Below are 17,629 nucleotides of genomic sequence, written 5' to 3'. Positions count from 1 at the left end.
TACTCGTAATTCTTTAAGAGTATTACAATTTGAGTTGGATTTAAGTTGAATGTATGAATTTAATTTTCAAGTTACATTTTTATTGTTAATATTAGATCTCTTATTTTATATGATTTTGTATGTTTTCATTATTATTTCAAGTGTGTGTATGAGTTTATGTCTGTGTTTATTTTAATTTGAATCTCAATAAAGTTTATTTTAAAATTTTAAAAAAGAGCAACAGGAGAAAGACATGAAGGCTAATAATACGTGGAGAGATATAAATTAAAATATGCAACGTTAAACATAGAACACCATGGGGGGGGGCGAGATGGGAAGTCACTGGATAAAGTAAAGGTATTGTTGATGGTGCAGAATGTAAACTTCTGAAAACCAAATAAACATTTTCTTTTTTGGGGGGAAACTCTCAATAAATACATAAATACTTAATAAATAAAACAATAACGGGCGCAGTTGACACAGAACTGAACATCCTTACGCATCAGCTTACAGCACCCAGGGATATCATCTGATTGACAGCTGAGCATCACTCTGGGGAAATGGAAGGGGACCGCACCCCCGGGAGGGGAAAATCTGTGGGGGGGACTGTTGGTTCTTCATTGCTGGAAGCCGAGAGCGAGGCTGGCAGGGAGAGGGCGCTTTGAAACTCTATCCTATCTCTGCGGCACACACAGCAAGCCCTCTGTTTGTCTTGGCTGGGGCCAGTCGGTGTGTAGACACAGCTGCGAAGCTTGTTTCATCTCCAGCTCTGAGCCAAGGCCAAATCCATTCACCACAAAGCGAAAGAGGGAGAGGGAAGGAGGGAGGGAGGAGCATTTGATTCAAGGCTTTTGTACGTCGCAAGATTCCTCCAAAGTTGGCCCGAGGCACGGAATGGGTGCAGGGCAACAACGATTGCCATGCACTTAGGATCTACAAGGCTCTCAATCTGGTTTAAACGTCACAATTTGAATACATCTCAGGCTGCCTTCTTTCAACATGTTGCTATGCATCTGATTTTATTTGAACAAATAAAACTACCCGGAACCTGAGGTCATTTTCTGAGGCCCTCCTTCGTGTGCCTCCTCCTCTAGAGTTCCGGAGGGTGGCAACACGAGAACGGGGCCTTCTCTGCAGTGGCTCCCCATCTGTGGAATGCTCTCCCCAGGGAAGTTCGCCCAGTGCCTTCATTACACACCTTTAGGCGCCAGGCAAAAACGTTCCTTTTTAACCAGGCCTTTGGTTGATCTGATTTACACCCTATGCCCTGTTTTTGTGGGGGTAGGGGCTATTGGGTTGTTGTTTTTATTTATTTTTTTAAATAGGTTTTTATTAAAGATTTGCAAAAGTATGTGCATTGTCTTTATTTCCAGGTTGTAGAGTCCTTTATTAAATGTTTTAATAAAAATTAGAGAAGAAGGGATGTGAAGACCTTTGTAGATGGTTCCTGGCAGACCCACCCAGTGTCCCTATTTTCCAGGGCTGGTCCCGGATTAACAGAAACCATCTTGGTTTCTGATTAGATCCCGGAATGTAAGTCACACCCTTTGATTTCAACAGGTAAAAAGGTAAAGGACCCCTGGAGGGTTAAGTCCAGTCAAAGGTGACTATGGGGTTGCAGCGCTCATCTCACTTTCAGGCCGAGAGAGCCAGCGTTTGTCCACAGACAGCTTTCTGGGTCATGCGGCCAGCAGGACTATACCGCTTCTGGCGCAACGGGACACCGTGACGGAAACCAGAGCGCACGGAAACACCGTTTACCTTCCTGCCGCAGTGGTACCTACTTATCTACTCGCACTGGCGTGCTTTCGAACTGCTAGGTTGGCAGGAGCTGGGACAGAGCAACGGGAGCTCGCTCCGTCGCGGGGATTCAAACCACCGACCTCCCGATCGGCAAGCCCAAGAGGCTCAGTGGTTTAGACGACAGCGCCACCTGTGTAAACGGGTCAACACTGAGCACGACTAACATTAAATCATAGCTGCCAAGTTCTCCCTTTTTTTTAAGGGAAATTCCCTTATGCTGAATAGGCTTCCTCGCGAGAAAAGGGAAAACTTGGCAGCTATGCATTAAATGCGACTCGCAATACGTATGACGGTGCTTTAAGAAAACCTAAACCAGGCATGTCCAAAGTCTGTTTGGGGGGGGGCCTAATCCTGGGGTATATGTCCTGGGGTGAAATCCTTTAAAAAGCTCAGCAACTTCAATCCAAGAAATAGCTCAACAACTTTGGCCAGCCCTCACGCATGTTCACTTCATCAAACCTGGCCCTCTTTGAAAAAGGTTTGGGCACCCTTGCTAAACAATGCTTCATAAACTCCAAGCAGCTTACAAATATATATAGACCTATACATCACGACATAAACAAACAGAACTGAAGCTGCAATGGAAGCCATTCAAATGACCAATATCCCATTCATGCTGTACGTTAAAAGCTTGATCAGGATAAGACAACGACGCGTTTTGAAAAGGAAGACAGAAGTTTGACTCACACAAAAAGCTCAGCAATATTCTTTTCTGTTTTTTAAAGGTCTTTGAGGACCTCGCCTGAACCTCTCTGTATAGAGGGAGCCCCATCTCCCAGGTACTGCAGTGGGGTTTTCCCTGAAAGGGGTCACCCACACTTCCACAGACCCCCTGCCCTAGAAAGCACACAGCCAGGTGGTTTCCCCATGATTCCTAGTCACAAGTCGGAGCAGTTTCACCTTTGCCCTGCCTCTTTCCCCCGGGAAAACCCACTTTTCAGCGCTAAATTGGAGAAACAGCAATCGGCAGAAAAGCCCCATTGACGTTCAGTGCCAAACGTCCAGTGGGGCAACAGAGCTAAGCAAATACATTTTCCTCCCTCCCCAGAGAGAATATCGGCAATGTCAACCCATTACAAAAGAAACAAGGTTCATTTGCAGCATTTTTTTTCTGGATACATCAGGCCTTCTCGGTAGTGGCACCCGGCCTGTGGAACTCCCTCCCACCAGATGTCAAGGAGAAAAGTAACTATATAACTTTTAGAAGACATCTGAAGGCAGCTCTGTATAGGGGGATTTTTAATGTTTGATGTTTTATTATGTTTCTGTACACGCTGGAAGCCGCCCAGAGTGGCTGGGGCAACCCGGTAAGATGGGTAGGGTGCAAATCATAGAATAATAATTATTACTATTACATTTTATTTTATTTATTCAGCACATTCTTCCACCCAGCCACTGCCCCAGAAGGATGCCTGAGCTCCACCTCTGAGAAACTGTTGGGGGATTTCTCCTCTTTGCAGAGGAATCAGGTGAAATAGTTTGTGTGTGTGTGTCTCTGTTTCCCTGCTTGCAAACTCAGAGGAGAATTTCAAGAGGCCTTCATGATGCAGCCTTGAAAGTTGGGTTGAAGCTAACCAAGTTGTACTCAGAGTAGACCCGCTGAAGTCGATGGACTACATTAGTCGTGCCTGTTAATTTCAGCGGGCCAATTCAGAGGAGGATTTAGCTGGATTCAACCCAGACGATCGTAGCCAAGGCAGTGTTTATGCTATTTTTGGAACTTGAGCGAGTATATTCTTGATTCTGTCCCAGATACAATGTTCAGTGCTCTCCGAATTCTGACTTGAGTGATGGCTTCAGAAGAACTTAGGGTAGTATAGCCAGCACAGAGCTAAGTTACAGCTACATAATCATAGAATGGTACAGTCGGAAGGTACCCAAGGGTCATCTAGTCCAACCCCCTGCAATGCAGGAATCTCAGCTAAAGCATCCAGGACAGATGGCCATCCAACCTCTGGTTAAAAACTTCCGAGGAAGGAGAGTCCACAACCTCCCAAGGGAGACCGTTCCACTGTCAAACGGCTCTTACTGTCCGAGAGTTCTTCCTGATATTTAGTTGGAATCTCCTTCCTTGTAGTTTGAAGTCATGGGTTCGAGTCCTACCCTCTGGAGCAGGAGAAAACAAGCATGTTCCCTCTCCCATGGGACAGCCCTTGAGATATGTGAAGACGGCTATCACATCTCCACCTTTTCCAAGCTAAATATACCCCAACTCCCTCGACCGTTCCTCATAAGGCGTGGCTTCTAGACCCTTGGTCATCCTGGTCGCCCTGCTCTGCGCATGATCCAGGTTGTCTACATCCTTCTTAAATTGGGGTGCCCAGAATTGGACTACACACCGGAGTAGACCCGTGGAAATTAATTACCTAAATGAGTCGCACCTGTTAATTTCAGCGGGCCAGTTCGGAGAAGAATTTAGCTGGCTTCAACCCTGTCAGCTTCAGCCAACGTAGCATTGATGTTATTTTGGGAACCTGAAAGCATACATTCTTGATTCTGTCCCAGAGACGATGTTCAGCGCCGTCCAGGTTCTGACTTCGAGCGATGGCTTCAGAAGACGTTGGGGCCAGGCGTAGAGCTAAGTCGTAGCCACTTAATGTCACCCTTGTTCCACTGGCAAAATTGTGCATGTTTGCGCAGAAGAGAATGTGTGAGGCAGTTCCTGGGAACTTCGTGGCACAGCCGGAACCCCGCGAATTACTCTAGCGCTGGATTCCTCGGCTGCACAATATTGAAACTCACCTGTCTGCCGGCGCGAGAGCCCTGGTGGACAGAGGAAGTTGGGTACAGCCCCACACAAGTACGAACGGCCTCCGTCTTCACAGACGACATATAAGATGCACAATCAGCCACAACCTACCTCTCTCGCACTGGGGCCCCGTGAATCCGTACACACAAGCGCAGCGATTTGGCCCGATGCACCGACCTCCGTTCTGGCAGCCGCTTTCGCAGACAGCTGTGCAGAGAGCAGAGAGAGAGAGAGAGAGAGAGTGAAAAAGACGGTGCTTGCGTTGGCCAGGAATCAAGGAGAGCTCTCCAGGAAATGCCGTCGTACAGTGGGGAATCGGAAGGCCGGCCAGAGTCTCCGCTCCTCCTTTCTGCCGCTCGGGACATTTGAACGCGGAGAGCCAAAAGGGATGGGAGGCTGTTTGGAAGGGGTGGGGATGGTGAAGCCTGAGAGGCAGGGGGCTTCGGGGGGCTTAAAGGAGGGATGGCAAAGCATTGTTCCACAAGCCGTGCCTGATCCCACCACCAAGCAAGTTGTCAGCAGTAGGTAATATCAATAATCTGAAGAGCGGAGAGGGCCTGGCTTTCCTTTCCCAGAGTGGCACTCCGACGGGAAAAGGGATTTAAACCACTCCGCTCAGCCCAGCCCAGCCCAGCGATGTGATGAGGAGAAAAAAATGCACACCCTTTGGTCATCTGCATTGGTTATTCAAGCGGCTAGGAGGGGGTCTGTGTGCGAGTTAGAGAACCATAGAACTGTAGAATCAGAAAGTTGGAAGGGACCCCGTGGATCATCTAGTCCAACCCCCTGAAATGCAGGAATCTCAGCTAAAGCATCTGCTTAAAAACCTCCAAGGAATGAGAATCTGCCTTCACACAGGAGTTGCAGGGGCCACCTGCTGGTGGCCTTGCGTACTGCACCATGTCGACAGCCTTACATTTCCATGTATATAGAAAGGAAAGGCACAGGAAGTCGGGTAACGTCCCATGCGCATTTCTCCTGGTATATGCATTTTCGGTACACAATTTTGCCTCACCCGTGCATTTTTTCCATTATTTTTTCCCAGGCCTTCCGGCTACATGTGCATTTCTGTGACAGTCTTTTGGCTCATAGAATCACAGAGCAGGAAGGCACTCCGAAGGGTCATAAAAGCGTAGAATCATAGAACTGTAGAGTTGGAAGGGACCCCCAAGGGTCCTCTAGCCCAACCCCCTGGGATGCAGGAATCTCAGCTAAAGAATCTATGGCAGATAGCTTGAAAACCTCCGAGGAAGGAGAGTCCATAACATCCCGAGGGAGGCTCTTGCCATCAGAAAATTCTTCCTGATGTTGAGTTGGAATCTCCTGCCTTATCATTTGACTCTGTTGGTTTGTCTCCCATCTTCCCCAACCATGAGCCATATTAGCAAGGCTTAGCAAGGCCTATCTCAGCTTAGGGCTTGCTCTTGCTCTTTGGCCTTTTTCCGAGCTAACAGCATGCACACAACCCGGTACTCACGCTGGCCGCAGTAGGTCCCAGTGTATCCCTTCTGGCACAGACAAGCTTCCTCATTGCAGCTCCCTCCATTCATACATCTCACATTGCAGGACTGAACTGGGGGAGGAAGCAGGAGACAGGTTTATGGAGGCAGCCAAGGAGGAGAAGGAGAGTAGAAAAAGAGTTTAGATTTGATATCCCGCTTTATCTCTACCCGAAGGAGTCTCAAAGCAGCTAACATTCTCCTTTCCCTTCCTCCCCCACAACAAACACTCTGTGAGGTGAGTGAGGCTGAGAGACTTCAGAGAAGTGTGACTAGCCCAAGGTCACCCAGCAGCTGCATGTGGAGGAGCGGAGACACGAACCGGTTCCCCAGATTACGAGTCCACCGCTCTTAACCACTACACCACACTGGAGAATGGTGAGATGCAACGGTGGAGAGTTTAATGGGGATTAGATAGATAGATAGATAGATAGATAGATAGATAGATAGATAGATAGAGATATATAGATAGAGATATATAGATAGAGATATATAGATATATATGTATACAGTGGTACCTCGGTTTACGAATTTAATCCATTCCGGAAGTTCGTCCTTAAACCTAAACCATTCTTAAACTGAGGCGTGCTTTCCCTAATGAGGCCTCCCGCTGCTGGTGCCCTTCCACCGTTCAGATTCCGTCCTTAGACCGAGGTAAAGTTCGCAAACCGGGACACTACTTCCGGTTTTGCGGAGTTCGTAAACCGAATCGTTCGTAAACAGGACTGTTCTTAAACCAGGGTACCACTGTATACTTTTTAGGTTTATACATTTCACTGATTTTACAATCATTTTGACATTTCAAAGCTTGACTTCCTTCCCCCTCTTTCTGCAGTTCCTTAAATTTATTTTTAATATACCCTGCATATTCCAAATTAACTTAATTTGCTCATTTATTCATCTTCTTTAAATATATACTCTTATGAAGCTGCAGGTTATTACAATAATCCTGACAATGTTTTTATCTGTTTACAATTTGTCTGTAAATATTCAATAAACCATTTCCATTATTCTATAAAAAGTTTGTTATCTTGATTTCTTATTCTTCCGGTAAGTTTCGCCATTTCTGCATATTCCATAAGTTTTAGTATCCATTCTTTCTTTGCTGGGAGTTTAATGGTGAAGCTTGGCATGGGCAAGGGAGCCGGCGATATTTTGGCCCGAAGCGTTAGTTCATATCGGGTCACCCAATGAAACCAACCTTGCACATCCAATGAAGAATTCGCCTTAGGAACTCACAGCCACAAGTCATGGCGGCAAAAAGAGCCTAGGTGGGTTGTTGGGGTAAGGTCTCTGCCTGAGTGAGCCGCTGCCTGCCAGTGTTGGTAAGCCTCAGGCCTGGCAGTGGAAAGCAGCCCTCTGGGACACTCTATGTGCCCCCACAGGACTCTTCTCAAGCCTTGCCTCCATCTCAGGTTGCCCCCCACCCATAGCTGCCAAGTCTCCCGTTTTCCCCGGGAAACCCCCGTTTTTCCAGCTGTCCCCAGCCGAAAAAACTGATTTTTTTGTTTCCCCCCGGTTTATTCTGGTGCGGCGGCCATTTTGGAACTGGGCGGAGCATGCTCAGAAGCGACTTTTGATGCTGCTCTGCCCAGTTCCAAAATGGCCGTCGCGCTACTTCCGGTATGCTACTTCCGGTCCAGTCCCTTATTTTTCAGAGAGGAACTTGGCAGGTATGCCCCCACCTCTTCTCAGACCTCCTCCCCATTCACTGCCCTACTCCAAACTCTTCTTTGGCTGGAGTCTCCAGAGGCAGTCGGAGGATGGGTGGCGCTTAACGGATTGAGGGACAGAAGTGTTTCTGGGAGACAGAGATTGGGCAACTGTGGAGGACTCCCTGGTCCTGAATGGGGTCACTGTGCCCTTGAAGGACCAGGTGCGCAGCCTGGGTATCATTTTTGGACTCACAGCTGTCCATGGAGGCGCAGGTCAATTCTGTGTCCACCCTTCCCGCCTGCAGACTGGTGCATGCTCTAGTTATCTCCCACTTGGGCTACTGCAATGCACTCTACATGGGGCTACCTTTGAAGGTGACCCAGAAACTGCCACTAATCCAGAATGCGGCAGCTAGACTGGTGACTGGGAGCGGCCGCCGAGACCTCATAACACTGGTCCTGAAAGACCTACATTGGCTCCCAGGATGTTTCCAAGCACAATTCAAAGTGTTGGTGCTGACCTTGAAAGCCCTAAATCTGCCCCCCCCCCAAACTGTGGCCCTCCAGATGTTTTGGCCTACAACTCCCATGATCCCTAGCTAACAGGACCAGTGGTCAGGGAAGATGGGAATTGTAGTCCAAAACATCTGGAGGGCCGAAGTTTGGGGGTGCCTGCCCTAAATGGCCTCAGCCCAGTATACCTGAAGGAGCGTCTCCACCCCCATCGTCCAGCCCAGACACTGAGGTCCAGCTCCTACTGGGGCAGGGCACCATTTTGTGGTTTGCCGCAGGTCTCCAAATACCTTGGGCTGCTGGCCGAGGCAGACAGTCAGATAGCAGGGCCAATGGTCTGATTTAGCATATGTTATTCATACGCATGAAATGTGGAGTCTTGCTTGATTTTTAAGGGAAGGGCCAAAGCTTGGTGGTAGAGCATCTGTTTGGAATGCAAAGAGTCCTTAAATCCCTGGCAAAGTTTCTTTTTAAAAATAAAACAAAACACAACTGCTGCAGCCAGTCAGTGCAAACAAAAACAAGATAGTCTGACTTGGGATGGCGCGGCTGGCTAAGGAACAGTTTCTTACATTCCAGTTTAAATCAGCCCTTTATAATGGACAATGAGGACTGGAACCTTGCCTTATTTTTAAAAGGTAACAACGCACCCCCTGCTTGCATCCTTGTGAATCCGGCGCCCTTTTAAAAATGTGTTGTGAAGGAGGGGTTTATTGGTTTGCCTCTGTTCTTATTTCCATGACGTATTTTGTGCTTTTATATTGTGATTTTATGTGGCAACCTATACCTGCGGGTATAGGTCGCTATGCAAATTTTAATAATAATAATAATAATAATAATAATAATAATAATAATAATAAGTGAGTCTACTCAGGAGTAGGAGACCAATCCCCCACCTTACACTTGCAGTTCATGATGCCTGGCCAGCAAAAAAGCGGGACAAAATAATCTAAATTCCGGATGAGAGGGGCACGTTTGCCCATGGGAGGGGAGGCGGAAAAAGTGCCCTAGCTGGTTCCACACCTGACAATAATTTCCCCACTGATGCAACACAGCAGAGAAGACCATTGTGTGTGCCCCCCACCCACCCCCCTACCGCTTTCCAAAAAGCTTTGAACCTCTCCAAAGTTCAGCGATAGGAAACCGGCATCCATTCTGCTCTCTCCATCTGCCTCACCCCCACCAATGCCTTGTGAAATCTTAACTCCCTCCCCCAGCGACCCCCCAGGGACCACAGGAATTCAGGCAATGCAGCCCCTTCCCCAACGCCCCTCCCCAAGCCTGAATTCCTTACATAGCTGAGGAGATTGCTAACATCTGGGGTCTCCATCACAGCGAACTGCAGAGCAGAAACAGCTTCATGGATATTAAGGTTGGGGGTGGGGGGTGCTGTAAGAGAACTTTGCACCAAAAAAAGAGAGGGTCTTGAGGTCCTGAGCCCTTTAAGGCTTTATAGGTCAGAACCAGCACTTTGAATTGGGCCCGGAAACTCATCGGTAGCCAGTGCAGTCGGACCAGGATCGGTGCAATATGCTCAAACCATCTTGCAACCTGGCCTCTGAATTCTGCGCCGGCTGAATTTTCCGAACCGTCTTCAGAGGCAGCCCTACGTCGAACGCATTGCAGTAATCTGTGACCAGAGCACAGACGACAGTAGTTAGGCTATTCCTGTCCAGATAGGGGCGGGGCTTCTAGGGGCCGTGGGTGGGGCCTGGGGCAAAAGTGGGTGGAGCAACAGGCAACGGCGCTTATTCTTGTCCAGCAGGTTACACCCCAACAGTGCAAAGCTCCGGGGGGGGGGGGTTGCACCCTGCCGCCCACCTCATGCACATGCGCATCCCCCTGTCCCCTCACCTCCTCCGGAGCCGCAGTTTGGGGATAGTTGCCCGTTGGAGCAGGTACACATGTTGGGTCGGGAGCAGAACCCATCTCCGCAAGAGTTCCGGCAAATGGCTGTTGGGGAAAAGAGGGGGGGGGAGAGAAAAGGAGTTTAAAGGCCCTGTCCTTTCATCCCTGCCCTAACTTTCCTCCAAGGAGGCTCTGTGAGGTGGAAGCGGCCCAGTGAGCTTCACTGAGTGGGGGATTTGAACCCGGGTCCCCCAGCCTAACACCTCTCTTCTGTGCCGATGGTTTTTATTGAGTTTCCATGATTTTTCACAGGCTTAATACGAATGAATGCAAACTCAATACAGATTTAAAAGCTGGCCTCCTTCTGTTGCTGCTCCTAGTACGGTAGCTTTCCCAACTTTCCTTCCAAAATTCACCCATCCCTTGCCTGCACGAGTACCAATTCCTGCTATGACTTTTATAACCTGTCTCCCAAATAGCTGAGTAGAGGAAATCCTCTTTTATCTATCTGTATTCGTGATCAATTATTATCCTAGCCTGATGCTCTAACCACAGCGCAACGCTGCCTCTGGAATGGTGGGACCCGTATTGTGGTGATACTGTGACTAACTTCCCTCTCATTCAGGGCACAACTGCACCATATATTAAAAAAAGGTATCATACTGCAATTCCTGTTCCTACTCCTTTTCCCCTCCCAAGAGATACAACTCCCAGTTCGCAAATACGATTGCACAAATACAAATGATGCCCAAACTGGGCAAATGTCCCCAATTCCTAAATAAATAAATAAATAAATAAATAAATAAATAAATAAATAAATAAATAAATAAATTCATTTTGATAGCCAATCCCTCTTCCCAGGGAACTCTGGGAATCATAGCTCTGGGAAAGGGGTGGGGGGGGTGGGAGTCTCTTAGCATCTCCCAGCACTCTTTGGAAACTACAATTCCCAGAACTCACTGGGTGGAGCCGTGACTGTCGAAAAGGCGATAACGCTGCTTTAAGTGGGGCCTATATACCAGGCTTGCAAACCAGTTGTTAAACTTCTTTATAATTTAGCCCTGGAACATGCTTCCAGCAGCTGAAACAAAAGAGCTCTTGCAAAACCAACTTTTCTGGCTGTGTAATTTGAGGATCTTCATGGGGGGGCGGGACTAATCTTAGAGGGAGATTTCCATTTGTTTTTAGGAAACCACTGAAATTGTTGAGCTTAGACAAACCCCAAAGTTTTTGTGCTTTATTTATTTATTTATTTTAAAAACCGCACCGTTTCCCCAGATGTCAATTCCGCCTTTGAAATCCCAGGCATATGGCGGCTCTAGTGTAAAAACACTTTTCTCTTTGACACCCCTTTTCGCTGCCTCTCCCTCGGTGACACCCCCTTCCTCCAATTTCCCCCTCCTTGCCGGCCATGTGAAACTAAGCCACGGGGCCCCCGTATGATTTAGTTTGAGGGACTCATTCATCTTTTGGTTCCTCCTGCTCTTGCATCCCCCACCCCCCAGTGCCCCGATTTTCCAGGGACATTCCCGTAACTTGGCCCCTTCTGAAATGTATTTATTGGTGTGTGTGTTCCTTTTGGCAAGTCTACCAAAGACTGAAATAAAATAAGATGGGGATTAAGGGGTTTTCTCGAGGACGACACGAGGGCTTGTGTGCCGTGGTCCATTGGTGAACTGATGGTGGCAATCGTCATTCTTCTGGTAGGAAACGCTGGGGAGAGGACCAAAAATGCAGGGGGGGGGTTGAGAAGGGTCAGTTGTGGAGGGGGGTAAGAAATGTCCCTATTTTCATCTGATGGATGGTGGAGAGTGTGCTCTCGGCAGGTGTGGTTTGGGGCTTCCAGGAAGACCAGAAGCTTCTCTCTCTGCAGAAACAGGCTGCCACTCATCATAGGAGACATAACCCTGGCTCATACTCACGGACAATGCACTGCTTCCCACCAGGGAGACATAACCCTGGCTCATATTACGGTAATAGATAATGCACTGCTTCCCACCAGGGAGACATAACCCTGGCTCATATTACGGTAATAGATAATGCACTGCTTCCCACCAGGGAGACATAACCCTGGCTCATATTACGGTAATAGATAATGTACTGGTTCCCACCAGGGAGACATAACCCTGGCTCATATTATGGTAATAGATAATGCACTGGTTCCCACAAGGGAGACATAACCCTGGCTCATACTCACGGACAATGCACTGGTTCCCACCGGGGAGGGTCTTCCATCCTGGGCAGCAGTATGAGTGGAACCGGGATCCGCAGACATTGGGCCTGAAAGTCAATGAGAGAGTCACAAGCCGAAAATGTAATAATAATAATAATAATAATAATAATAATAATAATATTTATATCCCCAGCCACTCTGGGCGGTTTCCAACAGAACGTTAAAATACAATAATCTATTAAACATTAAAAGCTTCCCTAAACAGGGCTGCCTTCAGATGTCTTCTAAAAGTCTGGTACAGTAGTTGTTTTTCTCTTTGACCTCTGGTGGGAGGGCGTTCCACAGGGCGGTTGCCACTACCGAGAAGGCCCTCTGCCTGGTTCCCTGTAACTTGGCTTCTTGCAGCAAGGGAACCGCCAGAAGGCTCTCGGAGCTTGACCTCAGTGTCCGGGCAGAACGATGGGGGTGGAGATGCTCCTTCAGGTATACTGGACCGAGGCTGTTTAGGGCTTTCAAGGTCAGCACCAACACTTTGAATTGTGCTCGGAAATGTACTGGGAGCCAATGTAGGTCTTTCAGGACAGGTGTTATGTGGTCTCGGAGGCTGCTCCCAGTCACCAGTCTAGCTGCCGCATTCTGGATTAGTTGTAGTTTCCGGGTCACCTTCAAAGGTAGCCCCACATAGAGCGCATTGCAGTAGTCCAAGCGAGAGATAACTACAGCATGCACCACTCTGGCGAGACAGTCTGCGGGCAGGAAGGGTCTCAGCCTGCGCACCAGATGGAGCTGGTAGACAGCTGCCCTGGACACAGAATCGACCTGTGCCTCCATGGACATCTGTGAGTCCAAAATGACTCCCAGGCTGCGCACCTGGTCCTTCAAGGGCACAGTTACCCCATTCAGGACCAGGGAGTCCTCCACACCTGCCCGCCTCCTGTCAAAAGCCGCTGAGAGATCCAGCAGGACTAGGAAACAGCTGTCACCTTTGTCCCTAGCCTGCCGGAGATCATCGACCAGTGCGACCAAGGCAGTTTCAGTCCCATGATGAGGCCTGAATCCTGACCGAAAGGGATCCAAATGGTCCGCTTCTTCCAGGCGTGCTTGGAGTTGTTCAGCAACCATTCGCTCAATCACCTTGCCCAAGAATGGAAGATTTGAGACTGGACGATAGTTGGCCATATTGGCCACATCTAAAGATGTTTTTTAAAGAAGCGGTTTAATGACCGCCTCTTTCAACGGGTCTGGGAAGGCTCCCTCACAGAGAGAAGCATTCACCCCACGAAGCCCATCGCCCAGCCCTTCCCGGCTAGCATTTATAAGCCAGGATGGGCAAGGATCAAGGAGACAGGTGGTTGGTTTCACTCGTCCAAGCAGCCTGTTTGCTCCCTGCTTGAAGCAGCTGGCGAACCTGTAGATGGGCAGATTGTGGCGTTTACCTGGATGCTACTTGTCTCTGTGGTTGTTCGGAGCAAACACCTGAAACTTCCTGACACAGAGTGAGATCCTTGGGGAGCTGGATTCATGCTGAGCCTGATCTGACTGGCAGCAGTTTCCTGGGGTTCCAGGCAAAGGCGATTGTGTAGCAATGCCCTCCGATCAGTGTAATAATAAGACACGTGACACAGAATTTAAAGGTTAAATTGGGTGGTTCAGGCCACAACTTTATTAAATATGCATGTTGAGCGGAATTGGCTTAGGCGTTGGAACCTATCAGACTAAAACCGACTCCAACCCGTGTGTTGAAGTCCGTGAGAAGTTAACCACCAGTAAGGAACCCGGCGATGCCGATCAACCGGAACTCCTTCTGTGGCCACCGTACGGGGCGTGCCTTACGGCCCTGGCTACTCCCGGCTCTGGACCAAGCCTCGCCCCCGGAATCCTTTAACGGAATTACTTCTCCAAATTTGGGCAGGTGATGACGCACTCTGCCCCTCCTCCATCCTATTGTTATGCAAATTTCCAACGCCTAACCGCCTAACCTAAGTTGTGACGACATGCTACGAGGTAGGCGAAAAACCCATCATGGCTAGCCCAGTATGGGAAAAGTCCTACCCGGTCCACTGACTAACCAGGCAACCGACCAGGTCCGCAGCAGCGCCCCCTATTCTCTTATTAAGGGGCGGGTGGGCGGGTGCTTCTGTTCGCTCCGGCGAACTGGGGATAAAGAGAACGAGCTCCGGCAGCGCGGTGGGGTTTAAACGCTGCGGCCCCGCAGTACAGTATTGTACAGTATTGTCTCTGTGGTTGTTCGGAGCAAACACCTGAAACTTCCTGACACAGAGTGAGATCCTTGGGGAGCTGGATTCATGCTGAGCCTGATCTGACTGGCAGCAGTTTCCTGGGGTTCCAGGCAAAGGCGATTTCCGACTCCGACCTGGAGATCGGACCCTAGAACCTGCTGCATGCCATTGCCAGGGATTCGTCAGCTGTGATTTGTGCATTGCAGGGGGTTGGACTAGATGACCCTTGGATACCTTCCATTCTATGAGCAACGGAAGAACTCAAAGGTTATAGCACTGTTGTTGAGATATCAGGGACAGAAGGCAGGGTTTGGCAGAGGGAGAGAGATAAAAACACAATGGAAAAGGGGATGGGAAGTCAACAAAATTAACGAAGAAAATTGTTTTACTGTGTATTGAAATCTATGTGTTTGTTTATTTTTGAAAAGTTAAAAAGATGATAATAAATAAGTGTGAATTTTGGAAGATAGAATGATAAAACCATAGAATTATAAAGTTGGAAGGGACCCTAGGAGTCATCTAGTCCAACCCCCTGCAATGCAGGAATCTCAGCTCAAGCATCCACGACAAATGGCCATCCAACCTCTGCTTAAAGACCTCCATGGAGGGAGAGTCCACCACCTCCCGAGGGAGACCGTTCCACTGTCGAACGGCTCTTACTGTCCGAAAGTTCTTCCTGATTTCGAGTCAGAATCTCCTTCCTTGTAGTTTGAAGCCATGGGTTCGAGTCCTGCCCTTCCAAAGCAGGAGAAAACAAGTTTGCTCCTTCCTCCTTGAGATATTTGAAAATGGCTCCCATAACTCCTCCTTCAAACGTTCTGCGTTTCAGTTCCCGTATTGTTTTGGGAAGAGTAAACCAGGCCTTCAAATGCAATTGGAATCAAATTCCTCTCGCATCCCTAGCTGTGATCGGCTGACTTAGCTCGCGATGCTGTGCAGACTCCCCTGACAGCAAGGCCCCCCGCTGTCCACATTTACCTGGGAGTAAAACTCCTCGAACTCAAAGGGGACTAACCTCCAAGCCAAGAAAAAGCCTGGGAACGAGTCGTTGTACAGCAGCACGACCCTGGAAATGCTCGCCGGGAAGCGAGCAGCCCCAGTTCGAAGTGAAGCTTCGTCCCAAGATGTGTGTGGGCTGGACCTCAGCCTCAGACATACCTTTGCTTGAAGCTTTTGTATCAATACATCTGCTGTATGTTTACATTATGGGCTGGAGGTGGGGGTTAGAAGGGGGGGGGACGGGTTCTCTCTCACAAACACGCAAATCCAAGAACAACAGAGCATGCTTATAGTAAAGGATGCGGGTGGCGCTGTGGTCTAAACCACTGAGCATCTTGGGCTTGCCGATCAGAAGGTCGGCGGTTCGAATCCCCGCGACGGGGTGAGCTCCCGTTGCTCTGTCCCAGCTCCTGCCTTCCTAGCAGTTCGAAAGCATGCCAGTGCAAGTAGATAAATAGGTATCACTGTGGCAGGAAGGTAAACGGTGTTTCCATGCGCTCTGGTTTCCGTCACGGTGTCCCGTTGCACCAGAAGCGGTTTCGTCCTGCTGGCCACATGACCCGGAAAGCTGTCTGTGGACCAACACCGGCTCCCTCGGCCTGAAAGCGAGATGAGCACTGCAACCCCAGAGTCGCCTTTGACTGGACTTAACCGTCCAGGGGTCTTTTACCTTTACCAGGTAGTACAGGTAGAGGCTCTGTAATCACAAGGCATGGATGTCCTGATAAGGGCTTGATGGGACCATACCTGTACATCTGAGTGCAATGGCAAACACCAACTGGCTCTCCAGCCACCAGCGAGGGATGCAAGGATCGAACAGTTTCCATTCCCTGTCTATTTTTGCCTGCCTCCAATCCAAAGTTCTCCCCCTTGCATGTTCTGTCGGTTTTTTTTCTAAAGGAGAAACAGACTCCCTTGGGAGGTGATGAATTCTCCTTCCGTGTGTGTGTGTGTGTGTACACTGGCCTGCGAGCACTCCAGTTGGAGAACAGCCTTTGCCAAAGGTGTCATGGGCTTTGAAGACACTCGATCTCAGGACGCAAGGGAGAAACGTGCTAAGAGGAAGGCACGCTTGGCAAATCCACACCGGAATCAACTCCCACTCGGAAACCAATGTCCCCACTGTGGAAGGACGTGTGGATCCAGAATTGGCCTCCACAGTCACTTACGGACCCATTGTTAAAACAGTGTTAATGGAAGACAATCTTACTTGGCTACGAGTGATCGCCAAAGAAGAAGCTTTTATTAGATTTTTTCTCATTTGCATTTCAACATATTAATTTAAACAAACTTAAATCAGCACAGGTGGTGCTGTGGGTTAAACCACTGAGCCTAGGGCTTGCTGATCAGAAGGTCGGCGGTTCGAATCCCTGTGATGGGGTGAGCTCCCGTTGCTCGGTCCCAGCTCCTGCCAACCTAGCAGTTTGAAAGCACGTCAAAATGCAAGTAGATAAATAGGAACCACTACAGCAGGAAGGTAAACGGCGTTTCCGTGTGCTGCTCTGGTTCGCCAGAAGCGGCTTTGTCTTGCTGGCCACATGACCTGGAAGCTGTACGCCGGCTCCCTTGTCCAATAGAGCGAGATGAGCGCCGCAACCCCAGAGTCGGTCACAACTGGACCTAATGGTCTGGGGTCCCTTTACCTTTACTTTTAAATCAATGACTTCTTCTCTTTCCGTGCTTCATTTCGCATACCCTCCATCCCTGCATATTTTAAAGGAACTAAACCATTCAGTGTTCCATCGTTACATCCATCAAAACTTATCTACACTGTTGAATTTATCTTAGTGTGACCAGCGTTTTGAAATGTGCGCAATTTTCACCCATATAATCAGTAAACATTTCCCGGTCTTCTTTAAACATATGTTCTTCTTGTTCTCTTATTCCATTTGTTAAATCTGCAAGCTGTGTGTATTCCATTAGTTTAAGTTGCCATTCTTCTTTGGTTGGGATTTTTTTGCTTTTCCAATTTGGGGACTAGCAAATCACGGGTGTCCAAAAAGACTATTTTTTTAATGCTACTACTGCGGCCCGTGTTTTGATGAATTCTCCTACCTTGTAGGTTTTTAAGCAGAGGTTGGATGGCCATCTGCCATGGATGCTTTAACTGAGATTCTGGCATTGCAGGGGGGTTGGACTAGATGACCCTTGGGGGTACCTTCCGACTCTAC

At 48.6% G+C, this 17,629-nt stretch overlaps 1 protein-coding gene across 1 annotated transcript in view; it reads right to left on the bottom strand.

Moving 5' to 3' along the window:
- Positions 1-17,629, bottom strand: part of FBN3 (fibrillin 3) — a 157,704-nt gene that overhangs the window by 121,861 nt on the left and 18,214 nt on the right. The window contains exons 3-6 of the mRNA XM_060275350.1: positions 12,244-12,326; positions 10,053-10,151; positions 6,009-6,104; positions 4,643-4,738 (exon numbers count right to left, since the gene is read on the bottom strand). Coding sequence (XP_060131333.1) covers positions 4,643-4,738; positions 6,009-6,104; positions 10,053-10,151; positions 12,244-12,326 — 374 coding nt within the window. The remainder of the gene's footprint in view (positions 1-4,642; positions 4,739-6,008; positions 6,105-10,052; positions 10,152-12,243; positions 12,327-17,629) is intronic.

This window comes from Zootoca vivipara, chromosome 6 (assembly GCF_963506605.1).
Source record: "Zootoca vivipara chromosome 6, rZooViv1.1, whole genome shotgun sequence".
In the NCBI taxonomy this organism is placed as follows: Eukaryota; Metazoa; Chordata; class Lepidosauria; order Squamata; family Lacertidae; genus Zootoca; species Zootoca vivipara.
This window is presented reverse-complemented; position numbering and strand designations above follow the sequence as displayed.